Source organism: Gouania willdenowi, chromosome 6, assembly GCF_900634775.1.
Source record: "Gouania willdenowi chromosome 6, fGouWil2.1, whole genome shotgun sequence".
NCBI lineage: Eukaryota > Metazoa > Chordata > Actinopteri > Blenniiformes > Gobiesocidae > Gouania > Gouania willdenowi.
The window spans coordinates 30,102,972-30,130,870 of NC_041049.1; the positions used below are offsets into that span (position 1 = coordinate 30,102,972).

General features: G+C 40.8%; 1 protein-coding gene across 4 annotated transcripts in view; it reads right to left on the reverse strand.

Annotated features, from left to right (window-relative positions):
- Positions 1 to 2,535: 2,535 nt before the first annotated feature.
- The window catches only part of ripor1 (RHO family interacting cell polarization regulator 1), a 69,286-nt gene continuing 43,922 nt past the window's right edge, over positions 2,536 to 27,899 (reverse strand). For all 4 annotated transcript variants that reach the window (XM_028451178.1, XM_028451176.1, XM_028451179.1 and 1 more), the window contains 12 exons: positions 24,222 to 24,347; positions 21,649 to 21,791; positions 20,894 to 21,503; positions 18,025 to 18,164; positions 16,373 to 16,484; positions 14,918 to 15,053; positions 12,866 to 13,015; positions 12,647 to 12,799; positions 12,362 to 12,558; positions 10,954 to 11,037; positions 9,915 to 10,005; positions 2,536 to 5,088 (listed from right to left, as the gene is read on the reverse strand). In XM_028451178.1, the coding sequence (XP_028306979.1) occupies positions 4,991 to 5,088; positions 9,915 to 10,005; positions 10,954 to 11,037; positions 12,362 to 12,558; positions 12,647 to 12,799; positions 12,866 to 13,015; positions 14,918 to 15,053; positions 16,373 to 16,484; positions 18,025 to 18,164; positions 20,894 to 21,503; positions 21,649 to 21,791; positions 24,222 to 24,347 (2,040 nt within the window). In that variant the 3' untranslated portion in view covers positions 2,536 to 4,990. The remainder of the gene's footprint in view (positions 5,089 to 9,914; positions 10,006 to 10,953; positions 11,038 to 12,361; positions 12,559 to 12,646; positions 12,800 to 12,865; positions 13,016 to 14,917; positions 15,054 to 16,372; positions 16,485 to 18,024; positions 18,165 to 20,893; positions 21,504 to 21,648; positions 21,792 to 24,221; positions 24,348 to 27,899) is intronic.

Sequence of the window (27,899 nt, forward strand, 5' to 3'; positions counted from 1 at the left end):
GGCTGCACCTCCCACTACTGACCAGAGGGAGCGCTGTGTTCTTCATCTGTTCCCTGTTTATTGTCTGATTAATACACACAAACGTGACAATCAAGAATTAAACTGAAGATAATATATATTATTATTAAAAACCAAAATAAATCAGGGTATTCAGATGATCAACTTTCATTTTTGGGAAATTTCAGCAGCAGGTTTACATTATACTTTTTTTTTTTTTTTTTACCCCATTAGAAAAACATTGCTTAGCTTATCAATTTATACTTTTATGACTGAAATTATCGACAAAATTAAAGTTGAGTTGTACAAAAAAACTTTACTCTTACCCTTTATTTTTAAACCACACTTACTCTGACCAAAGTCAAGAGATGGAAAACCAGAATTCTGACCAGAAAATCCATCCTGTAGTTAAATCAAAAATGCTTTTGTGTGCTTACATGTAAAATATAAATGCACAACAATCTTAATATAAATAAAATGTGTTATCTATGGATATCACAAAAACACATTTATTCAAATCAATAAATAAATGTAGATATCAAAATCATTGCAAGGGTAGATAAACACATCAATTTCTTTAGCTTTACAATGTTATGGTATAGTTATTCAATTCAATTCAACTTTATTTATATAGCATAAAATACAACAAAGTCATCTTAAAGCGCTGAACAAAATATTAAGTCTATAATAAGGAAGAAAGAACCCAACAAGATCCACATGAACAGACATGTATTTTGAAAATGTGTAAATTGGATGCTCCACCTGTTTTTGAAGCTTGGCTGAAATAATTTATTGGAGTACTCTATTGAAAAACTGAGACATGAAATGTAAGGGAACCTACATATATTTTACAGCACGTGGAAACTTTAGATGACCTCCATTACACTCAATTTGTTTGTGGCTAAATTGAGGATATGTTACGATGATAATAGTCTCATTATTAGTATTGTGTATTTTGTTGTTTTGTGTTTGTTTATCCAGGTCTACTTGTGTTTATGAACTCTGGACTAAGTACTGTATTTTTATGTATACTTTGTGCCTGACTGTATGTTTTTTTTTTCCATCTAAGTGTGTCAAATGTAAAATATATTATATATTATAAATAAAACTTATATGACTATGGATATCACAAAAACACATTTACTCATCATTCATACAATGTAGATATAAAAATCATTGCATAAGTACAAAAACACTTGGAAATTAATTTCTTTAGCTTTTGGAGCTAGTGGCAAACACAAATATCTGGTCCGCGCCAAATAGTTTTACCAGAATATTTGTTTATCAATGCCCGTCCAATGAATTTACTCTGACATGTTTTTATCAAAGAATTAAAAAGTGTTTAAAGTAAATGTAATTATGAGCATCATTGGAGTTTCATTACTCTCATTCATTTCCATCATTAGTCCTTTGTTCCACACACTACGGTATATTCTCCTCTACTGTTGATCCTGATCAGCTCATTCTCTTCTCTGTCTCACATCTTTTGCTAATTATTTAAGTTTTTAAATAGAAGACTTGATTAGCCACACAATGTGTACATTCGGTGTCTAGAATCAACAGATAGTGTGCATATGTTCAATCAATAAAATACAAGTTATGCTCCTCAGGAAAAACTAAAAAAGATCTAAAACCACACTTAAAGCAATATGTGTGTTTTATAAAGACAAGAGTGGGTAACCACATTTAAATTCCTAAAAAAAATAAAAAATGGATGATTTTCTGGATTCCCTATTTGACATATTTCCATATATAATAGATTGATAAAATAGGAAAGAATTATGAATGTAGGACACTGTTTATCTTATTTTGGTTAAAAGATACAGCCACAACAATAATCACCCTACAGTGTTGATATAAAGACAAAGGCAGTTTTTTGAAACAATTTTACTGAATTACTTTCTAAAAATCAAAGGAAATATTTTCTTTCTGACTGAAGTCAATCCCTTTTTTGTTATTCTGACTGAATTTGTGTCTGTACAAAACAAGAAAAAAATGTCCTCTTTTTTACTAAAAATGGGAGTTGAGACCTCCAACCCCCAAGAAAGAATAAATACCCAAGCTATAGTTCTTTATACTTTCCAATGGTAATATTAGAAAATCTAAAGAGCTACTGTAGATGTTTATGTTTCTACATAAAAAGGCTTTAAAATCCTTCAAAAACAATCTCATTGGTGATTTTCTTTTTAAACTGGCCTTTAAGGAACAAGATCAAATAATTTGCACATCCAAGCTGTGAATAGTTGGGAAAGATATCAGTTGCGCCATCTTTCTGATTTTGAATTATTTAATTTACCTGATACCAGAAGCACCAAGTCACCAAATGGATGGTTTCCACCAGCGTCCTCGTAAATACTGTGATCTCCTAGATAAACGTATAGGTAAGAGCATTATGTAGATAAAACAAAAACCAGAACACACAAGGTTCTTTTTAAATACAGTTTAATGATTGAAGTATGTTTGACACAATAACTAAAAAAAATGCATTAGAGAAAAAAATGCTTTATTGCAATCTGCAAGTTATCATGCTGGTCCAAAATAGAAATGGACCAATCTGCAGTAATTTCCACTGCTTCATAGTTCTATTGTTAAGTAAAGCATCTCATTCATATTGTATTGCATCACTGGCATTATTCAACTTTGAGGCACTTAAGTTGTGATATGCCTGATCAAACTCCTACTACATACAATGACAGTAGTGTGATGTCACCAACAACAATTGACTACAGTCTCTTCACCAATTTATCCCAGTAGCAAACATTTAAATACAGGAAGTTTTCTCATCACACTAAAAATAAAGTGCCCAACTTTCAAAACATCAACATAACTATTTCAGCAAGATCATGACTCCTGCTCGTCTTCTTCTTTGTCCTACATCCCTTTGGCAGGTTTGGCTGTTATTACATTACACTTGAGTATATTTATTTGTGTGTGTATAGGCTTCTGTAAGTGGATGTGTTGCATCCATTGCCTGCTTCTCATTTGACGTTACATTAACAATGTAATGTCAGAACACAGCATCACAGTGAACCTTATGTTTGAAAAACAAGAAGCAGAGATTCCAGTAGTCTTTCTAAATTAATAACAAATTCAGCATTGTCAGCAGCAGGCCTGTAATGCACCAGAACAATACACAGGATTTTACAGTCAGTGGAGATCAACACATTGTTACTTGAAACTTAGTAAAACCAGCTTTTTTACAACTTGGATCAGAATACAGTTTTGTTGTTTTATTCTTCAGAAATCAAATAATTTTACAACTCCTTCTACATCCTAAAATCCACCTAACATTGCTTTAATAATCTCAAATTTAATCATGTGCAGAATCGCATGAATTAAAAACAACAGAGTTTTGACATTGAAGACAAAAAAAAAAAAAAAAATACAAATACAAATACAGCTATTAGAAGTACAATATATTTGATTTGGAAATAAATATATCTCAAATATGTTTCTTTTGACTTACATTAAGGGAATAATAATAAAAATATCCAGAGTAGTCATTCTTAAAATCACATATCCTGCTGCAGCTCTGTTTACTTGGAGTGACTCTACTGACATCCAAACTGTCATCATTAGGATGGAGGTTAATATGGATATGGTTATATCTATATTGCATTTCCTTAAGACAGAAAAGGGCAATTGGCACTTCATTACAGTAAAGAAACATTATTAAACATAGGGTAACATTAGGATGCTACATGATGATGAAGGTTTTTGCTTTGAGGCCTCACTGATCTTTATGTAAGGCTCCATGTCTCATCTTATCAAAGTTAACATCATCTGCAGTAAGGGTGCTGAATAGCTCTGCTTCTCAGAACTGCACACACAGTATGCTAGTGTTTTCATGTAACGTTTTGCACCTGAAGGAGCCTCTGCACAGAGCAGTGCACAAGTAAAGCAACAGCACACATGCATGACTATTAAAAATGCGGAGATGATTTGGCACGTTTTGTAGAGGACACTTGCACTGATTTAGAGAAAAAATAATTAGGGTTGGGTTTGGACTTAATTGGTTCTAAATAAAAACTCAGTTTATGCAAGGCTAAAGCCCTTGTGTAACTCACTGGCCCCCAACCTTTGGTTAATGGGGAGTTTGCACATCCCATTCAGTGATTCTGCCCCCTGGGCATCTGTGAGCCTCGCTTTCACACTCAGTCTAACCAAGCAGTCAGGCGAAGGAGTTCAGTGCAAAAGCAGAAAAGGCAATTTAAAAAATAAAATAAAATGACTTTAACATGTTTTAAAATTAAAAAAAATGTAATTAAAATTTAATACATTTCATTTTAAAACCTTAATTCTTAATTTGTGGCCAGATACTAAATGGTGGTTGGGGACCACCAGTAGTAAATAACACATTCAGATACTCCTTTTGTGTCAAATAAAAAATTGGAATGGTACAATTTCAGTCATCTGAGAAAGCGGAATAAAGTGAGTAAAGTTACAGCAATTAATCAGGAGTAGGAGCATATTACCTGGAACTAAAGTGATCGAACAGCCTCTAAAGTAAGAAAGAGCAGCCTTCCCTTAAAAAGGAGTTTACTATGTACAGTTAAGTTTCGAGATATTTTAACATGATTAACCTCACAGAGGGTTAAAAAAAAAAAAAACAGACTGACATCTATATTACAAAAATGTGAACATAGTAGGTAAAAATAACTTTTAAATCTATATAGGGTTTCAAGTGTCATACAGCCACTGTATATCCTCCACTGTGCCCTGAGGACTCCTACACTCTGAGCATCAGAAGGTCATACATCCCAAAATCACTATTTACACACTCAGTACAGGATGAAAATTCTTATTAGTCCAAGTGTATAGATCACAAAAAAAGCAGTGTTAGGTAAAGCAGCTGACATTGTAGTCTAGGTATCCTGGATGTCACACATTCTGGTGTTTATTATAAACGTTTGACTTTCAGCAGAAGGTGAAAAAACAACATATCTGGAATGGGTGACATCCAGTGTGTGTGTGTGTGTGTGTGTTTATTGGGCTAAAAGGCAGTGCTGGCCATGCTTCCAGGAGCAAAGAGTCTTGGTAAACTGTCCTGAGATGTCTCCACGTGTCTGTGAGCCATTTTTCCCTCCTCACCTGCTCAAAGCAACAAAAAGAGAAGAAAAACACAAACAATTATATAAAATAAAGTGATGATAAAAAGATTAAATCACATAAAACAACAGGGTGAGAAGTTGGGCCAGAAAAGTTTGGTGGTCACAGTAGTATGGAATCAGAACAGTATCATAATGAATGAACTCTTTTTTTTTTAATTTTTATTTATGAAATGCAAGTCACTGATATAACTGTATACAAAAGCGTACAATTTCTTTTCTTTTTATACAATTGAACAATTTGGACAAAAAAGACAAAAACTTGATCAAACAAAACAAAGAAAGCCCCGCCCTCCCCTCACCCCAAACCCCTGAGCCTCTTAAATAATTACCGTGCAAATATGACGACAAAATATATATGAAAAAGTACATACACATATATACACTTACCTCTGCACAGCACATACACCCCCACATATACACATGTCCACACATATTTAAGTGCACATGTGCAGCTACACATCTACACATGAACCATGCATGTGCGCATCCTCATACCTGCCTGAATAGCTGTCAACAACAGTACAGAATGAATATCGATGGCTGCCCACTCCCTGGTTGTTGATGCGGAACCGCCATGCTGGCATATTTTATAATGAATATGTTGTGGGGGGGTCATCTGCCGCCAGTGGACCGACACAGAGAGAAGTGGTGCTCACATGAGCCCACAGTGGGTGCTTACAAACATACTTCCGTAGCTGGGAGCCCATCCAAATAGGAGAGCAATGGTCTCCAGTGGGAGTAGAATCTATTAGATGAGCCTCTAAGTGAGAACTTGATCTTTTCAAGTTTAAGAAGAGAGAGGATGTCGCGTAACCAAACTTTGACTGAAGGTGGTTGGGAAGACATCCATAACAAGAGGATTCTTCTACGAGCAATAAGGGACGCAAAGGCTATGACATTGTTTTGAATATTCGTAGTACGAAGGTCGTCTGGAGGTTTGCCGAAAATGGCAATATGTGGGGTAGGAAGTATATTAATGTCCAAAACATCTGAAATTGTTTTAAAGAATAGTTGTCAAAATGTGGACAGTTTAGGACATGACCAAAACATATGAGTGAGATTGCATGGGGTTTGAGAACATGTATTGCAATTTTGGTCAACGGTGTCTGGATAGAGGGTTGAAAGTTTCTCCTTGCTATAATGTAATCTATGCAGGACCTTAAATTGTATGAGAGAGAGTCTAGCACAACTGGACGGCGAGTTAACAGCCCTTAAGGCCCCCTCCCAGAAATCCTCAGAGAAATTAAGTTGTAGTTCTGACTCCCAGTGTACCTTGATTTTATTAATAGATTCGCTCATAGGAAAGAGTAATTTATAATGAATGAACTCTTGCAGGGTTTTTCACGAATGCACATGCTTTGTTTCACAGTTGTATTTCAGATTCGCAAATGCACACGATCTGTTTCGCAAATATATATTTTATGCAAACTTGTAATATAAATTCTGAAATGCACATGCTGTACTTCACAAATATTATTTTGAGGCACACTTGTAATATAAATCCACAGATGATGCAAATTGCTGAATGTGCATTTACAAACTGCTTCTGTGCTGTGAAACCTCTGTGTATTTGTGATAGAAATCTCTGCGGTGAATTTTGAGACTGCCCTGACGTCGCGGGTCAATGAACGTCACCACTGGTTGATAAAACTGATTGACGGATTCATCAGCCAATCAGGTGTGTCTGCTTTCAGCCAATCATATGGCTTCTTACATTTTCTCCACACTTTTAAACCAATTTCAGAGCTACTGGTATGTGCGCATATGCAGTGTTCAAACAAGAGTGTGGAGAAAATGTAAGAAATCATATGATTGGCTGAAAGCAAACACACCTGATTGGCTGATTGACAGGGCATGAAGCTCACTGACACGCTATGCGGAGGAAATGGCCAGAAGGAACGCAGTCTTAAGGGTAACCCACTTCAGCGCTGCTTGTGCCAAGGGCTCAAATGGTGGAAGGCGCAATGCCTCCAGCACCAGGGGAAGATCCCATGCTGGAGACCTCGTGGCTCTCTGAGGATGCAACCTCCAAGCTCCTCTCAAGAAAAGGGATACCAGCTTGTGGCTACCAATTGTGCCATTGTCGACCATCATATGTCGGCGAGATATTGCTGCAAAATGAACTCTCAGCATTGAATGCGAAACCCCTTTGTCCAGAAGGGACTGGAGGAAGTCCAGAATAGTTGGCACAGGGCAGTGCACAGGGTCCACATTCTGCCTTGTACTCCAGTCGGAAAACAGTTTCTATCTGTTCTCATACTGGAGGCGATAGATGGCGCTCTTGCATTCATTATAGTATATCTAACTGGGTCGGCACAGAGGCTTAGGAGCATCTCGGGCCCACCAGTGGCCAAACGCACAGTTGAAGGCGTTGTTGATTGGGCTGCCAAATCCGCCCGGCCAGTTGGGACAGGAGATCCCTCCTGTCGGGAAGGCGCCACGGTGCGCCATGACAGAGGCTGTGCCAGCTCCTTCCTGGCCAGAAGGGAGCTACAAGCAGGATCCAGTGGCCCTCCTGAAGGACCCTGTAGAGTACCAGCTGAATCAGAGAAAACGGAGGGAAGGCATACAAGAGGCGATCCGGCCAGGGATAAGCCAATGCGTCCTGGCCTAGAGGACTAGTTGTCTCGGCCAAGGAGAACCACAGAGGGCAGAGGGTCAACTGGGAGAGGAAGTCTGCCAAGTGGTTATGCTCTCCCGGTATATGCATTGCTCGTATGCTGATCAAGCGTGGGCTGCCCATGTGAGGAGCTCCCTTGCCACTTCCAGCAGCTGTGCAGACTTGGTACCGCCCTGATGGTTTATGTGATACACTTTTGACGTGTTGTCCAACCGCACAAGGACATGCTTGTCCCTCAGATGTGGCAAGAAGTGCTTGAGAGCTAGGTGAACTGCACGCAGCTCCAACACATTGATGTGTGCACCTCTGTCTTCCACAGGCCAACGCCCATGGGCTGTCCTGCTCTGTCACACTGCAACCCATCCTGAGGGGCATGAGTCTGTTGTAACGGTCTCCCTGCGAGATGGAACAGAGCCTATAGGGACGCCTCTGAGCAAGGAAGCACTGTCCCTCCACCGAGCCAGGGCACAAAGACACTGTTGTGAGACCTTGAGCGTCCTGCTCCTGTGCTGCTTGGCATCAAGTGAAAGCTAGCCCAGAGGAACTACCCCCGAGACTGACGTTAGCTTGCCTAAAAGACGGAGGAAAGAGACACAGGTCAGCCAGCGGCCCTCCCTGAATAAGGCGAGCTGGCGAAAAATATCGTCCACACGGTAGAGAGAGGGTTTTGCTGTCATTGTTACACTGATCAGTAAAACCCCAATGAAAGTTGTGACCTGGGATGGCACCAGGCAACTCTTCTCCACAGTCACCTTGAGTCCAAGTCGAGCCACATGGGACAGGAGACGCTCTGTGTCTTGTGATGCCTGGGCCCGGGATGGAGCACAGATCAGCCAGTCATCCTAGTATGGGAGAACCTTCAAGCCCTGAGACTGTAGAGCTGCTAGGGCTGCAGACACACACCTCGTGAAGACCCTTGATGAGAGAGAGAAAGGCCGAAGGGCAGCATCCTCAACTGCCAGCGGCGGCCGCAGTATGCGAAGCGCAGAAACTGACTGTGTTGCCGAGCAATTGGGACGTGAAAGTACGCGTCCTTGTGGTCTATCGATGTGAACCAGTCCCCATGAGCCACCGTTTTGAGGACATCTGCTGTGGTCAGCATGTGAAAAGGTATGACCTTCATAAATTCGTTCAACCCTCTGAGGTCTAGGATTGGGCGGAATCCGCCTGTCTTTTTCGCCACTAGAAAATATGTTTAGTAGAACCCCCCGTGACCTGATCGAGGGTCTACAGGCTCTGTGGCGCCTTTGGCCAAGAGGGCGGACAGCTCCTGGTCTAATGCGAGAGCCTTTGCCGGGTCGCTGATAGATGTCATTCATCGGAATTGAAGTTTGTACCCGTGGGTTAGGGTGGCAACCACCCACGTGTCTGAAGCATGAGTAGCCCACTGTTGGAGCTGCTGATGCAAAAAATACCCAACCGCTGGCCCCTAGGGGCCCTAGTGGGAGGGCGGACAGGCTCCGGAGCTCGAAATTGTGTGGGACCAAGCACAAACCATATGCTGGGGGGAGGTGGCGCTAACGCGGCCTGTGCCAACAGAGGTTGCTAATGGGTGAAGCTACCGCTATCCAAACACTCACCGTCGCAGCTCCTGGAGGGTGATTGCACACTGCTCCGACCTACCACGGTCACGGAACTACTAGGGACGGCAGCTGTATGCACAGTATTCCAGCAAACAGCGCGCGTGAAGAAAAAATGAAAGTGCCCTGGAGTGACACCTGAAGATATAAACTTCCCCCGGCTCATCCAGGGGTCACGGGTGACATTGTTGGTATACATACTCGCACTGCGCATGCGCAAAGGGGAAAATTCAGTGCTTAAAGCACCGCCTCTGGCGGTCAGCAGGGATGAAATAGAAAACTGTCTGTGCATTAATTTACTTGTACACATTTTAAACCCCGTTTTAAGCTTTGATGAATGAAACCAGTGAAAGGAAATGACCAACATGTGTCAGCAGACATTCAGCGTCATTATGAACATCAACTACATGTAATTTATATAAGTTCTCACAAACACCATCCACATGCTCGTAGCCCGGCCCCTCTATCATATTTTAGAATCAAACGGGGCCCGGAAATGAAAATGTTTGCCGATTCCTGGGCTACTGTCAGTTTTTTTCTCAGCATATAGCAGGTGATGTGTGGGAGAAATGTGTGTGCTCTAAGTGAGCTAAAGGAAAGACCTACCCAGCAGTAACAGTGTTTGTTTGGCAGCTTCTCGGACCTCCTCCTTGTCCATTCGACATAGGTACACCAACTGATCGATGCTTTCCTTAGCCTGGGGAAGCAACAAATACAATACGTGATCATAGTAAGAGGATCTTGTTTTTTTTTTTCTTTTTAAGCTATTGTTCTCAAAACTTTACAGCTACAGATCTAAAAGGTAATTTGGTGAACACTCGACTTAAAAACTAAGTCATGTGTGTCACTAACATAGCAATGTTTCTATTTTAGTGGCAATTTATAAATTAGAAAAAGTAGAATGGGTTGAAATGAAAAAAAAAGAAAAAAAGAAAATGAAATGATGGACCATCATCTCTTGTTCTAAAATTGAAGTTCTGAAAGTGTCAGGCTTATTATTGTATCCATTTGTTTTGTCCTTGGAAAAGTGCATTAGCAAGACTGTCTTTACTGTCAGTGAGTTGCCTTGTTTTTTTTTTTTTTCTGTTTCTAGAGCCAATGAGGCACAAGCTGTTATTTCACTGAAACTATACAATGTACACATCATTTTTGGACTATTGCAGTATAAATACAATAATAATAATTATAATAGTTTGAATTATGATTTTTCTCAACCTCTCATCTAAACAGATCAGTTTGAAACATACACACAAATGAAAAAGAACAAGCATTAACATAATATACAACTTTTATCACCTTATTGTGATAAAAGCTTGAATAGTCAAACTGAATAAAAGCACAAAGACATTTAGGTACATGGTTTCTATATCATTTCTATATAATTTAATTATTATTTGTTTGCGTAATGATTAGCACTATGAATAATAAAGGACATTCCTGGCTATACAGTACATGTTGAAAAGGAATGAAATGTTGCTGTGTGTGTGTTTTATGAGAATCAGATTGTGGTTTATCATAATTCATTCTCCAGAGACGTGGCGTAAGGAGAAACAAAAAAAACATTTGTTTGTGCTCCTTCTGTTTCTATTTATCTTTGGGCCCCTGCTCCTTCAAAGTTCTCTGCACGGCCCTGTTGGCTGTGTACCTTTAGACACGCCAAGGCCTTGCATCCACAGACTCTGATGTCCACACTGTCATCTTCCAGTAGCTCCAGGCAGCTGACCAGTGCCTGTCGATGAGGAGTTTAGAGGGTTACACCACAAGTACAGGCTCACTGCTTGTCTATTCTGCATACCCTGAGTGATCTTACTGAATGCCAAATGTAACAAGTGAATTTCTCCATTGTGAGATCAATAAAGGATTATCTTATCTTATCTTAGGGATGTAACGGTATGAACATTTCACACCGTGGTTACAGTGACCAAAATTATCACAGTTATTTTTTAAAATGTCTTCAAAATGTTGAAAAAACACTGATAAATTGAAATAATTTCACCAAGATTTAAATTGAAATAGATTTGTTATATACTTAGGTCTTAACAATAACAACCTGAACAAAACACTGCAAAGTGAACATTAACTAAGTATAAAAAAACTGTGCAAAATAAACATTAAAGACAGTAAATAAAAAAGACTTATTAAAACTGTGCAACATTTACAATAGTCACAGTAAAATGTATCAAAAATTCAACATTAACAATAACCACAGCAAAAAAAAAATATAAAAACTGTTCAAAATAAACATTAGAGATAGTTAAATAAAAAAATTAAAATAAAATTCAAAACTGCAACAATATAATAATGACGACAGTTAAAAAAACAAAAATAACAAAAACAAAAAAACAGATCACTAAGGTGCTGGTGTATTTTCAGATTAAGTAAACTTGAATACGTTTATACCACTACCACCTTTATTTTTTAACGAAATACAGCAATAAAGTGTCAGACATTCAGTGAAGTCGCTGACAGTTAAAAAAAAGAAAAAGAAAAAACATCTTCGACAAGGCAGAGACCTGACGCTCTCGACCAAGCACCACGTCTGAACAAACCCACGTATACCAGAACTCTGGTTAATAAATAAGTACAATCCAAATTCAAAACAAACCTGAAGCTGACGAAACCCTAAACGTTAACGGAAAAGACCTGCACACCTGAGAGACAGAGAGAGCTGTTGTGTGTGTGAGTGAGCAGAGCGTGTGTGTGTGCGTGTAGGGGAAAGACGCTGTGAGGAATTTCATTCAATCCTCTTTAAAAGTGGAAAAATGCCTTGAGGGCCGCTAGTATCACGTCCGCCCTCTGCCATGTCTTCTTCACAACGTAAGAAGTGCACGTTGTGCATGCGTAGGAAGACTGATAAAGTATCTCACAAGTTTTCCACACCGTGGTTATCGACCGCGGCAGTTACCATGGTAATTAATACATAAACAGTAACCTTCATCGTCGGAAATTTTAACGTAGTTTACCGCGATACTGGTAACTGTTTCATCCCAAGTGTGTCATAATGCATTTATAGCGGGTTTAAACAAAGGCAGTGATTCAGTGCTTCTTCTCACCTGCTCTCTCTGCCTAGGCTGAGCCTCTAGGCTTCTCAGCACAGATCTTGCTGATGCAGATACTTTGCCCCGAGGGTCTTTCAACAGCTTAGTGACAGCATGAAGTCCTTCTCTTCTGAGGCTGCATTCTACAGGCCGACGCAGAGCTTGGACTATCACATCCTGATCACAGGATGTCAGCCTCTCCACCAGCCACACTGTTGGAAAACATTTACAGCCACATGTCAGAGGATCCTTCTGCTTTTTGTAATCTGGTATTATGTTGATGCATTTTTGTGGACATACCTTCTTGTGCAAGCTCAATAATATGTGTTTCCATGTCATTAATGCCATTGGAGTCTATGTAACTCCATAGCTGGAACACAGTGACTTGTTCTCTATTCTCTCGTCGCCTTGGTAATTTTTGATCCAACACTCGCTCAACTAGACACTGAAAAACTAGAAACAAAAGCATTAGCATTGTACACTAACTGAGATACACGGTGCACTCTCATGTAACTGTACCCGTGTCCGACTTTTCAGGCAGCAAGTTGGAGTAGAGTGAAGACAGCATTGCCAGGAACTTCTGAGCAGAAACTGTGTACACGCTTTCCAGCCCCACACACTGTGTCCATAGAGATACTGCACCCAGACACAGACCGAGCTGGGGTATCACTGGGACAGAGAAATGGGAAATGTGACAGAGTGCCAAGAGTGGAACTGGGAAAAATGCAGTAAGAACATGAAATACTTTCAGTCAGTGGCAAAGTGCAACATTGAAACATCACTTTTGAGTTCAAAGTGTATTTAATTGCAAACACCTTTTGAGATTTAATAAAAGTTTGTTTTATTTTCAACATATTTAACTTTTTGGAGGATGAATTCTGTGTGGTTTGTGCAGTTGTTCTACTTGTTTCTGAATGAAATTGTCTGTCATTGCCTCCTGTTATCAATAAGTCAGCTAAGTGTTGTTCAGCACTTTCGCCTTCAGAAGGTGTCCTTAAAGAGTAACTAAACCCTAAACCCACTTTTTTCTGCTGAATACATACAGGATATGTATTTGGGTAAGTAGTGCTATTGATTGATCCTAGTTCCACTCTTCAAATCTTAGTAAAAGTATTTTAATTTTGCATACTTAGTTGTAAAATGTCCGGTATACTGGCCTCTAAGGGTTGAACGCCAGCTATTACAACTAAATTTTGCAATTAGCTGAAAGGGATTCTTCCGGATTCCCCTGCATCATCAATTTTACAGTTGGCCCCGCCTCTCCTATAAAACCTGAGAGGAAGGAGAGGGTTTCCTCCAATCACAGCCCTCAGTGAGCATTGATTGACAGGCAGTCCACTGTGTTCCGTGTGTGGTGATGTTTTTTGACTCTGTGCTTCTATAAAGAGCAGATTCTGCGCTAATCAAAAGGTTCCCCAAGCTGTGTGTATTTACAGACACATCGTGCTATGAGTGTATTCCGGTCTGTCTTGCGTGTGCGTGGACGTGTGTGTCCGTCTTATCACTATGTGCACGAGAGCAAGGTTATTTGCCCCTGAGTGGTGTCTGCAAGGCTGTGTGAGGTTCACATTGTGACTGTGTGTGCTTGTGGGAGCAGTGACATATTTCAGCTTATGAACTCGCTGTGTGTGTACAGACATCATTTTGTGTATTACGGTCTGTCTCTGCGAACAGCGGTATGGGCTGACAGAGTGGGTGTGTCTTACTGCTACAGCAGTAATGCTCATAATCAAAGCATTTTTTATTTTAGCTCCTAGTGGCAGGTCAGCAGAAAGCAGGGGTTAAGTTACTCTTTAAAGAGACTCTAAAGGGAGTTTGAAAGAAAACATCTCAACAAATAGCCTTCAGTATTATATATGATATTGGATTGTTGGAGCTTGCAATTGAAATTCACTACAGGTACCTTTTAGGGGTTTCAGTGTGTAGTCCTGTTTAGGGGTGAGTATTGGCAAGGATGTTGCAATACGATATTGTGATCGTGACCAAGTATCACGATACTTGGGTCACGATACGATATTATTGCAATATATCACAATATTCTATTCAGTTAATATCAAAATTAAATGTAGAGATGAAAAATTGAGTCAAACTATTTGCTTCAAAACTATTTATTATTAGTGTTTTTGCACATTTTCACTGAAAAAAAGAAAACGCAGTGTTACACACTGCCATCATAAAATTAAGTGCAACAAGTTTCTTTTCACTGAAACTACTGTTTAGAAGTCCCAAAGTAACCATGACAACATAATGATGTCATTGTAACAACTGTAAGTGAGAACTTTAAGGAAAAATCACCCTGAGTTACTGATAATTCACAAAAATAAGAAAAAAAAATTTCTCCTATTGTGTCAGTTTAAACACTGATCTGAACAGATTATATGAAAATAAAATGCCTGTGTGAACATAAATCAGAGCCTGCAGGTTAGCAGCTGTCTGGCATTAAGTCTTACCACAAATTGGTTTAAAAGAATAAAAATCCTGCTGTCCAGTACAGGAACAAGGACAGACAGGCAATGTGTTGAGCTTATGGATGTGATGGTAAATGGAGGCAGTGCTATGCTGAGGGCTCACCTTCAGCAGGCTGTCGGGGGCGGCGGGGGTTGTCTTTGGTGATTTGTCGAATCATTCCCACCACTTGTGCCTCCCTCAGTAACTTGTCCAGGGCGTACATCTCTCGACATCGAAGAGGACCAAACATCCCCAGATGCTGAAGCCAAAAGATAAAAGTGAAATCCTCTCAGCACCTGTGTGTTCCTTCTCTACCACCGTACACACAGAGGCACGCTGTGCAACTACAGAAAGCTGTTTGACCATACATTTGATATCAGTGATATTAACCATGGTTAAGCTCTACCAGTATGCAAATACACTTTACTAGTCAAGCAAAAAGTGTAACTAGTGCTACTAGTAAGTAACGGGCTAACAAGGGTGGCAAGGGAAAGCAAATTCAAGCTTGCCACTGGCTTTTGAACTATTACAACCAACCAGGGAGCTGGATTTGGTTATAATCCCTTGTACATCATTTGCATTAGTTCTACTAGTACTACTAGTGAGATTTTCTTAGTGTACAAGTAGTACTAGTAAACAAAAACTTTGTTTTACTTTACTTGTTACAGTAGGGTGCGAGTAGACCTTCCTTATAAAGCTAAAAAGTTTACTGTAGACAATTTTGTGTTGCTAGTAGTACTAGGAAAACTATTTGAGTTTTTACTAGCAACACATTGCAAGTCTACTAGTAGACTTAAAATTGTCTACTAGTGGACTATTTTTGCTTTACGAGCAAGGCGATTTCCTGAACTAGTGCGCCAAAAACCTTTACTGGTAAAACATTATTACTTATTATTTACTGGTCGTAGTACACTCAAAATCTCACTAGTAGTACTAGAATCCAAATCCAGCTCCCTAATTGGTTGAATTTGCTTTCCCCACTTTCACAGTGGGGGCCACAATAATGTGATTGCATCTGATCCGAAGGTCACATTATCAATATTCATGTCAGCATTTAGAAAAATGACCAATAGGAAGGGTTTGAGAAGGTGTTGTTTTCGTCGCCACAGCAAATCCTAATCGCATGTTTAATTCTTTGTTTTTGTGTTTTTTGAATTAATTAGTTATTTTGTGTAGCATTTTTTTCCCTTCTTTTTAGCTTTGTTGTATTTTTGTGAATATTTGGATTATTTTTGTGTGTTTTTCTTGTTACTTTGTTTATTTGTTTACAATTTGAGCATTTTTCTGCCAATTTTTTTGTTTTTGGAGTTAGTTTGTGTATTTGGTTTTACATTCCTTTCCAACTTCTTGAATTACATTTTTTGGGGGAGATTTGTTTTTGGGGGCCGCACAACGTTAGAGCGAGGCCACATGTGGCCAGCAGGCTGCCGGTTGCCCATGACTGGTCTAGTGTATTCCATAGGTACATAGATTTAGTGCAGACACATCTTAACAATGCATGACTATGGGCCTTTTTTCCCAGGGACAAAACCAACTTTCATTCATTCTTTGTTACCCAACAGTGTGTAGATCACCTACCAATAGCTGATCACTGCAGTTCTTTATGTGAACAACCAGAGCACCATCTAGACTGCTACAACCTGTGGTGAGGGGAGAGGGGGGGCTTTCCAAGCCTCTGTCCTGCAGAGCCCTACGCATACACAAATCACAAAGATTAAGATTACTCCATCCTTTCTGAACTAAAGGTCTGTTACAGCAGCAGGACAACAGGACAAATGAAGAGTGTAGACAGCTTAAAGTGAAAGAAGGAAATACAGTAGAAAGCATTCTGTGGAACAATAAATGGGCAGTCTAGCACTCTGCTGGCTAGCAGAGGCGGTGTTTGAGAGATGAAACTTAAGTCACCCAATCCCTGACACTGGGAGCTTTGGGGAGCTCCTTTTGCCACCACATGTCATTCAGACATACAGAGTAAAACTGTTTAACACAACAACTGACCAATAACGGAGTCCAATAGTTGTGGCTCGAGCTGAACTCCTGAAGCACTCAGTGGTGCAGGTGACCACTGCTTCTGATCTTCTGACCGACCAGGATGCCGTGCAGAGGACGTCTGCTACTGCCCTTAAACTGTCCCAGAGCAGCTTTCTCCACCGCAGTTGTTTAGAATAAATCAGCACATGTGCCACTGTCCTTATTTTAACCTGTGTGTCTGTGTGCGGTGGACGGGGTTTGTACGGGGTGGATGTTCTGTTTTGTTGTCTTTGTGAGAGCACTTTGACCTGCATTTGATTGTGGGGTTTCCTGTGGATTGTCTGTGTGGGATATTTCTTATTGTATGTAAGGTTTTAATGATGTAAAGCACTTTTAGTTATATTATATATACATACTGTATATATATATATATATACATATATTGATGTTAGGCCTAACATGTGTGATAAGTAATCATTGTCAAACTGTTATAAAGAGGCTAATGTGCCATTAATTATTCAGGCCTAGTTGTAAAATGTGGCTCCCCTTCATACTCCAAAACGCAGTAAAATGATAGCTGCACTAGGGGGCAGCACAATGCCGCTGGCAGGTGTTAGATGCTCCCTGTTTCAGTAAACATGGATGTCATCCCCACAGCTCCACAGATGCTCAGATAAGACCTAAATTCAGGTAGACATCTCATGTTTGCAGGGCACCAGCCCTCGAGGAGCAGGGATTGACAATCCCATGATCTAGCAGTAACTCCGAACACAAAGTCATGTAGTGTGGATTAAAGCTGATATCCGGAGTTTCTGAGAAATCTATGTTTATGTATGATTCTTTTGAAATGCAAAAAAATACCTAACTAGTCTTTTACTATGGTCTACTGCCAGTGGTCATTCATATACATCAATGTATATAAGTCCCGCCTTTGTCCTATAGACCCTATACTGTACAAATGGAAACAAGCATCGTAATCACCCAGCAAATAGGCTTCGACTTCCTGTTTTTGAGACTGTCAATCAAAGTGAATGTGGAATGTGCACGGAAACAAGGCCGCGCGTCACAACAGCAAACATAGACCTATATCAATGCGACCCTATTATGTTCCGCGATGCGCGTGCAGAGAAGTAGAGGCGTGGCTTCTGGTAGATTGGCAGAGGCAGTGGGAGGAAGTGGAGCAGTTTAGGGCGGGACATCGAGACGTTTCTCAGAAATTCCGGATATCAGCTTTAAGGTATGTTTTTAAGTCCATTCACCTTCCATTTCTACCTCTCCTTCTCAGCGTTCCTTCATCCTCCTCATCATCACAGTCGGATGTGTTGAGGAAGTTGAAGCTGCCCAGGGCTGTTTCCACTGTGAGGCTAGCCACACTGGGTGAGCGGCTGTGTCGGCCACCCTACACACACACACGCACAAACACACACACACACACAATCAAGCAGGAGAACACATAATCACACAAGTTGAAGAATGAACAGAATAACTGACACCAAATTTATAGAAAAGTGTAAACTTGACAGCAGGTGAAGCCATGGATGAGATCAGATGGACATAAAGAGATTAGAAGGACTTTCAACAGCTGAATATGTTTCTTTTCTGTTCATAAACTATTCCTGAACTACTCCTGCTCTGTGGCAGACCCCATCGTTCTTTCTTTCAGTTTCAGCAGCTTTTTTATTTTTATAGAATCAGACTTCACAATCCATGTGCATCAATGAGTCTGTCTTAGCCTTCAATGACCCTGTTGGTGGCCATTACAATGTGGTCCATGGTAAACTTGTTCATATACACATTCATGTACATATTTCCTGCTTCTAATAGATCAACATGTTCACTTCCTGTATCAAGAATCCCAACCTGGAACAGCAGCTCTCTATGGCTGACAAGTACTGTAAATGTGAACTCAAGGGTGGAGAGAGATGAAATTGATGGGAAAGGATCTAAGGTGATCTTGGTTTTCATTCAATGATCTTAAAGTACCTTTCATGTAAAACTATTTGAATAAAAAATAATATCAGTGATACAAACTATAGTTAAGGTTCACTTAAAGAAATATGGAGTGTGCATGTACACTTCACTGGTGAAGCAAAATATGTACTACTAACTTTAAAGGGGGCTAGAAAAAGCTAATTCAGCCTTGACATTGGCTTTCAATTATTACAACCCATCAGGGTCCTGGATTTGCATTAAGTTCACTAGTACTACTCGTGAATCTTTTGGCTTTAGTACTACTAAAAGACTAAAAACAGTCTAGTACTACTAGTGAGATTTTGAGTGCACTAGTAAACTATTTCTTATTTCACTAGTAAAGGTTTTTAGCGCACTAGTATGTGAGCAGACCTTATGAGTGGATCAAAATTGAGACATGTTACTGTACTTCTTACTGTCACTAGTTCTACTAGTAGACTTAAAATATGTAACTAGTAAAAACTCAAAGCTTTACTAGTTCTAATAGTGACACAAAATTAGTAGACAATTTACTGTACTATTAAATAAGGTCTCCTTGCGCACTAGTGCAAATGCCAATGGGAAGCCTGACTTTGCTTTTTCCTACCTCTTATTAGTATATAATGGTTACTTAAGTTACTAGTTGTACTGGTGACACATTTTGCTTCTAGTGCTACTAGTGACTAGTCAAGTGTACTCATGCACTGGTAAACCAAAATTGAGTACATGTAGCTGGTTGACATCACTGATATCACATTTTCGTTAAAATAGCTTCTATGACCTTTACTTCACAAACAGACTGCATTCAGTCAGAAACAGAATGAATGAGCAAAACAAGAACTTTAAAAAAGGAACAACAATATTAATTGATCTATAACTGTATTGACATTGCATTGTCAAGTAAATGTAAATAGCACTTTTAACATTTTAAGTGTTGAAGGACTATTTATGATGGTAAAATGCTTCAATAAACAATTGGCAGTCTTATGATATGAGGACAAAGTGACCTTTAAGTTCTTCTACATACAGGGGCGCTAAGATCTGAACTAAAGGGTGGTAAACCAGGTGCGTCCCTAAATCCTTTGGTGGCACCGTTTCCTCACCTGCTGTGGGGAATTCACTAAAAATGTGACACTAATAGGTGTGCGTGTAGGCGTGGTTGAGACAGTCCTATTTAAATTAACATTTTGCTCGTTCAGTTTGCACAGAAGCACAAAATGACAAGTGGACCTCTCTGTCTGCTGTACAAACATTTAATAATGTAGAAAACAAAATAAACAAAAGTTCTGTTTAATAAACTTTAAAACCTAATGTTATTTTTTCCCCCCCTAATTTAATGTGTCTGCTCCGTCAGGAATGTAATTTTGCTCTCATCAGTCTGTGGAAAACATCATCCAGCAGGTCTGAGCTCCTGACTAGCGCTGTGTCAGACACACTCAGATGTGAACATGGTTTCATTGCTGCGTAAATTGTGCAGCTGCTCAGCTGATTTTGGCCTGACATCAACGTGACACTAGAGTTTAAACACAGGAGCTCACTGAAGTGGTGCGTCCGGAGCAACATCCATGTACAGCAACCCTCTGCACCGCAGAAAACACATACATAACCGGACTCCACAAGGGCTTCAGGCACCCAGCTGTTTCTGTCCAACACACACACTTAACTGTGCATTTTCTCATTCAGTGGCTGTTAATATTTTATTTTATTGTTTTATTTAAATTATTTTCCTATACTAGAAAGGTTAACTGGAGCCTTTTTTCTTCTCTGCTGTGTTTTGTGTCAACATTCAGTGCAGCGATGATCGGTGTGTGAGTTTGCACCTGCCTGTTGGTTGTACTATTTTCCAGCTTTGATGAATTGCAATGCGTCCACTGCATAAATTGATTTGCATTTCCTCCTCCCATCTTTCTGCACCCCTTTTGAGATACGCCTACTTTACAAATTCATCAGAGGGAAACGCGCTAAATGGATTGTGAGCACATTGTGACGCGCTCAACACCCCTTATTAGTGAGTGGAGTGATTTTTGCACACGTTTTAATACCCCTAAATCTATAGTGAATGCACCCAAAATGTATTATTCCAGGAGAGTGTCTGCTCAGTATAAACAGAAACAGCCAGAGGCAAAGACAGAGTACAGTCTCTATGTCCCCCATCCCTCTCCCACTGCACATCCTCACCTTGAGAGTGACTTGCAGTAGTTTCAGCTCCTGCTCCAGCAGTAGTAGCTCAGGGAACTGTCCTCGGTAATCATCTAAAGAGGAAACCACTGCTCCCAGGGCATCCTCCAGCCCGCTGTCCACTGTGTTATCACATCCTCTGTATGCACAGTCTGCTCCAGCACTGGGCCTGTCCTCCTCCACTGTCACCCGCTGGGCTACATATGTGCCCTTACTGCTATCAGGGGGTGTGCTACTATCTATGACAGTGTTCAGAATGAACTGATGGTCAGGATCCATAGTGCGATGCTCTACTATTTCAGCAGCTGATGTTTCCTCAGAGACACAGAGCTTGGCTGATGACACGTCTGTGGCAGGAAAGCTGGGCGACTCTAGAGTTCTGTTATGCAGCTCCATCTCAATGTCACTGATGGATATCACTGAAAGAAGAGACATCTCTTCCCCTGTTTCACCTGCTAACCTGTCAGTCACTAGCAACCCATCAGCACTGCTTTCACTGATATGACTGAGAGCGCGTGAGTAGCGTCCTGACCCTGTGTCCACTGCTGCACCAGGAGGCTGCGTCTCTGACGCCTCCTCCTCCTCCACACACTCAGGATGCTCCACTTCTCTGAAAACAAATTCAGATTTGTAGGTTTGCAGGCACAGAAAAAACAAAACACTGTGGCATGAATGTGATATGTGAACTGATTAGTCACAAATGAATCATAATTTAGAACAAACTATAAATGACTGTAAAGCATGTTGGCAGCTACCTGGTGGTGAGCCCACAGACTGTGCTGACTGGTGTGGAGTGTCGAGGTGAGAAAGAGGAGTCTCTGCAGCCATTGGAAACATCGTGTGGTGAGCAGGAACTTTCTCTTCCGGCAGACTCAATGTCTTGTGTCACCGTAAACGTCTGAGAGAGATGAAGTTACAATACCATTGTTACAATAACATTTCCCCACCTCAAAGCAAGCATTAATCCAGGCACTTAGCAGTTTAGAGTTCAGCTCAATAAAAGCACCTTAACCTTTAAAAGCTAATGGCTTATTAGGGAACTCAAAGGAATGATGTTGAATGTTTTCAGCGCACCATGTTGATTATCAGGAGTACATCAATATTCACAGGGTATGCAGCCCATCAATTTATTTATTTATTTTCACTTTGTCTGCTCATGCTGTCAAATGTCAACACTACAAAAAGTGCAATCGTTTAAAGACAGCAATGCATGTTTCCTTCTTGCAATTAAATAAATGAATTAATTTTATTGCATAATTGTGACCATTACCAGCCCTCCCTAAGGAAGTGTAAGAAATACTGTGTTACACCTAGGTGAGGGGGAAGGGAACAGGGAGTCAGAGAAGGAAATGGAAAGGGTGGGGAAGAGTTAACTGCTTTATAGTGACAGTAAGATGTGTTACAGTTGTGCATATTGTGCTTATTGTGTTGTGTAATCAGTTCAGCCAGTCTGGTGATAAGTGTGAAGCTTAGGTATAATGGTGGTGGCCGTGAACAGAGGGAAGTTGTGAGAGGTAATACCTAAAACTGGTATTTGGGATCAACGTGTCTACGGTTAAGCCCAGTACGAGTTTATCCCACAGCCCAAAACATGCCAGTGCATCCATGACCAATGTTTGTGAACTTCTTCTGCTAACCCAAGCCCCGCCCCGGGCCCGAGATGTACCCAGGTCAGCAGAAAGAATGGGGGCCAAAGAGCCCCAGCCCCTCGGACGCCGCCAAGATCCCTATCCCAAGCCGAGAGGCAGCCACTGCTCCACATCCGAGAAAGCCCCAAAGAGCCAAGGACCCAGCGCACCCGACCACCAACCCCAAGGCCCTCACCAACTACCGGCCAACCCCCCACATCACCCCTCATCGTTGCTGCCAGCGCAATAAGCTTTAGTTATTGTTAAAGTCAGGACTACCTCCAAGGGCTCCAGCCAGACTGTCATACCGGTATGCGGCACGTATAGCCCGAGGCGGCAGAGCCGCAGGGCACCGTCCAAGTAGGCGCCACTCTACGCCACACCCGCAGGCATGCAAGGGCGCGGCCCAGACTGCCCGCCCCGGAAGACCCCCGCCAAGACTGGCCCAGCAAGCTGGTCAAGCCCGTTGGACCCCAAGGGCACCCCCCCCCGGGACCGGGAACCCCTAAGGGCAAGCCTCCGGACGAAGCCCCCCGGGAAAAGCCCCCCAGCCCACTAACTAGTCACCATCCAGCAGGACTGCACAGCCCCAGACGGTGCAAGGACAGCAGCCCAGGCCCCCGCCGCCCACCGGACGGCGCAGGCCATGGGGCAACGCCCCCCAACAGGCGCACGACTGACGGACAGTCGCCACCGCGAGAAGGAGGCAGCAATGGCCCACACCTGGTGTGGTATAGCAGCCCCCAACCAAAGGCGCCTGGAACCACTCATTGGCCCGCAGATAGCAGACCTCCACCACCGGAACAGCAAGCGCCAACCCATCAAGTTATATTTACTGATTAGAAACTGAAGACCACATTGTAGACGTCCAAACTGATTTTAAGAGTTATTTGCCAAATATGTAGTATTAGCCTGTAATACGAAGGCACTACAGACAAAAACAAATTTTAAATAATTGTATCTAGACAGTATGGAATACTGATATATTTATTGGCTCCATAAGCAAAAAACGGATGTTTAATTATGACTCCAAATGTTCACAAGTATGTAATTATGTAAATAATTTAGTTTTTAAGATAAAATTCTGATATTTTTCACACATCATCTTACATGACTCCCAAATGTCATTTTTTCATGAACATTGACAATTTACATGTTTATATCAATATTTACACTCAAACATTTGGATGTATTGTATGCAAATCTGTGTGGAGGATTTGTGCAAGCCAGTTGAAAGATGTTTGGTGTTAACTGAGCAATAATTGTGAGAGGAGTTTGTGAAAAAAGTATGATCGACCTTATAATTTGCAATAGGGTTTAAGTGCAAAAGTTTCTTCAGTATTGGGGCTACACTTGGCTGACAGTTGAAAAATACAAATGACGTACATATACGTAAATGGCAGTGAGCAGTTGGATTTGAAATGACGTATATGTACGTCAATGGCAGTGAGGTAATTGTTGATGATAGTTGACTCAGACATTTAGGGTTGGCTTCTCTATCACCTCATCGAGTTTCATTTGCATCTGAAAGAAAACCTCACTTATAGATAAACAGATTTTCTCAATAGATTGTGTAGTCGTTTTGCGTTTTTGGTAGTAATTTTGTGCATTTTTGGCTGATTTTTTGTCACTTCTTATATCTATGTTAGGGGCCTCACAAAATAAGACAAAATTTGCTCATGTCTGCTGTAGAGGGTTACCTTTGGAAGTGTGGAGTTGCGGAGCCCTTGCACAGAAAGCTGAGGGCTGGAGGAGTCATCCGAGGATTCCGAGGAATTAGACCATGCCGTTCTATTATCCAAGTCTTCACGGCGCCGAAGCATGTTCTAACAGACAACAGCATAGGTAGAAAGGATATTTTTACAGACAGTGTACTGATTTAATCACAGTAAAAATAGTAAAGCACCCCTTATAAACCATTCAGGACTTCAAATGGTGCTCAGAAAAAAAGGAAAAAGAAAACCAAGATTGCCTCCCACAAAACAAATTGAGAGACAAAGCATAAAAATAAACTGGAGAACATGTTCCTCAATAAGCCATGTGATAGCGATGAGCCATTTAAATACCCTATGGAGGCATAGGGTGGTCAGGGTAATAAATAACAAGTGTAAACTGTAAATTACTCTGATCATATTGATTAAAGGCTTGCACATGAAAACATGCCAATACATAATTAGGTCAATTAAAAGAAGGCAAGTAAGTGCCAGAATAAAGTAATCCAACAATAGACCAAGTGAATGAATATCCAGTAGGAATTAAAAAAACAAAAAGGTTCTTGAAAAAATAGCCAAAAATGATCCATCTTAAGACATTACATTGGCTCAATAACAGATGGCACATTAACTTTGCCAGTCATCACCAGTGAACGGCAACCCACATTTTCACACACCCATGCCTATGGCACTAGCCTACTGTACAGCCTACATCAGTCAACCCCACCCCCTTTTATTCCCTCCCACCCATTTATTTTCACAAACCTGCCTGTTTTCTGGAGTTTCAGCCCTATAAAAAGTGATTCTCTGACCAATTCTAAAACCGGGCTGTGTGAGTGGGCGTGTCCATAGACACGGACTCCACCTATGACTGAACACAACAGTTGATCACTAGCGACTTTTTTTTGCTATTCACACACTTCTTGTTGATTTCAGCCAGAAAACTACACAATACAGTAAAATACATGGCTATTTAAGTGGATATTCTGACTGTGAGTCAGAAAACCACTGTTTTATGAAGTGAATGCGCCGTGCAGCTGTTTCGGCTGCTTCAAACACTTACCAGAGCTGCTACATTGCTTTATTGTCATCATCTCATGTAGAGATTACAGGAAAAGTCCATTCAAGGTGATAGTCTGCTGATTTGTCCGAACCACTGTGTCACATTGTGTCACAAACACAGTGTTACAAAATTTGTGGTTCGAGTTTAGGCTGTCCTAAGGTGTGATTGGACTGGAAATTGTCCATCTGATCTGGCAACACTGACTCCCAATTTCACGTGTGAAACGGGGCAATTTTCTCTGTGTTAGACTTACACAGACCACACACAAACGACTGGATGGTTTTGTTTCACATTTTGTGTGCTGGTGGACACAAAAAAATAAATTGAAAGATAAAAAAAAAAAAGATTAAAAATCAACCATATCAACCACGGGCCGGATGTGATGTACAATTGGGCTGGGTCTGGCCAGTGGGCCATAACCATGGCACCCCTGGTAAAAAGACTATAACCCTCGAACACTATTGGCAGGTGATTTTTACCCGAGCAAACGTGTATATATATTATGATCATGAAGTTGTATTTGTCAGAGTGTCTTCAGCATCTTCTCTGATGTTTTAGAAGATGAGGATGTTCTCCTACTCCAAAGCGCACTTTTTCTACTGGCACATGTTCGGGTAATTTTCACCCGGCAATAGTGTTAGTGTTCCATTATTACTACCAGTGATGTGCAGTCAGGGTAGGGAAGGTAGGCTGTGTCTACCCAAGGGTGAATTGATGTTTGATTATAATATAATTAAAATATTTACATGATTTATGAACATGATTTATTATTCAATTTCTGATAGTCTACAGTACCTATAAGTTTGAAAGTGTCAACATTTTGTGCGTTTCATAGACCAAATGAATAAACCTCGCTATTTCCTGGTACAACAGAGACGCTGCCACACCCTCTTCCAAAAGCACATTACTGCTCTGCCTCTGTTCCCATAGCGCATTTTTATGTGTTTGCTACGGTAGCTGGGAAGTGTCAGGTGAATGCATTTACAGAAATGAACACAAAAGCAAACAGGTCACAACACGAATGCAAACAGGTCACAACACGAATCCAAACCGGCCACAACGGAAGTGTTTCCGACGGACCGGTATCACAGTCGGACGGGTATTATGATATGATAGCCTGATATGAAAAATATAAGAGTATCCTAATCAACTTTCACTTACTTTCATACGCGTTTCAATGTCTTCTTCTTGTTCTTCTCTGTTCTGGTGGGTTAAAAACATCCGCCAGAAACGTGTCCGTCTGTAACACCGGTCCGTCGGAAACACTTCCGTTGTAGCCATTTTGCATTCGTGTTGTGACCTTTTTGCATTTGTGTTCATTTCTTTAAATGCATTCACCTGACACTTCCCGGCCACGGGGTTTCCGCAACGGAAGTGTTTCCGACGGACCGGTATTACAGACTGACACGTTTCTGGCGGATGTTTTTAACCCACCAGAACAGTTAAGAACAAGAAGAAGACATCGAAACGCGTATGAAAGTAAATGAAAGTTGATTAGGATACTCTTATATTTTTCATATCAGGCTATCATATCATAATACCCGTCCGACTGTCCGACTGTAATACCGGTCCGTCGGAAACACTTCCGTTGTGGCCGGTTTGCATTCGTGTTGTGACCTGTTTGCATTTGTGTTCGTTTCTGTAAATGCATTCACCTGACACTTCCCAGCCACCGTAGTTTGCGCATGCGCAGTCAGTTCCCCAAGATAAAAACCATTTACGTAAAAAGGCAGCTCTCTACGCTGCCTTTGGATGTAACCGCGCTATGCTAAATGCTATACGTAAGTTCAAAGTGCATTAGTGAATTGATACAGCGTGGCTGCTAAGTTCTCTAGCTAGTGGGCGGGATAATACTACAGACAGGATGACAGCGCTAGAGACGATAAAGAAACTTTCTTTTGAGGAAAAACAACAGCTTTTAAAAGATGGGAGACCAACACTTGAGCTACCAGACCTTCAGCAAAGGTAAGGTCAGAAAATGTTTCATACTTTTCACAGTGAATGGTACAAAAGGAAGGATTGACTTTGTGGATGCGCCTCACTGAGGCTGTTCTAAGTTGTTGTTGTTTGTCATTTTCTCCATGTTTCTGTGTTTCCAACACAAACAACGGATGTGCTGCGTGTCATGAGATATATCTTGTTGGGAGAGTATGGAGGCTGCTATTGAATAATTGCTTATGTTTCTTTAATGGTGTTTTAAGATGTTGATTTTGTTTGATTAACACTTGCCAGCAGAAACATATGAAATCGTCATTGGTGGTCTCGATTTGCAACGTGCCTACCCAACCCTAGAGGTCACGACACGCCACTAATTACTACCCTGTATATACTGACTACATCCAAGGAGTAAAGTCAGTAAAAGTGGTCCGGAAATGCCCATGCCATCTTTATTTAGTCCAGTAGTTGTAAATAAATATCATTAAGTGGTGATTTCCCAAAAAATTCATATGGTAATAAAAATATTTTAGTCAGGTGATCATTTTTACTCATTATAAAAATGCCTTTTTTTTGTTTCAATGTCCTGCAGCTGTTTGTGTGTTGAAGAGATGATGCCTTCACCAGGAAAGCATAAAATTCTTGGAATTTTTTGTTCTTACATTCCT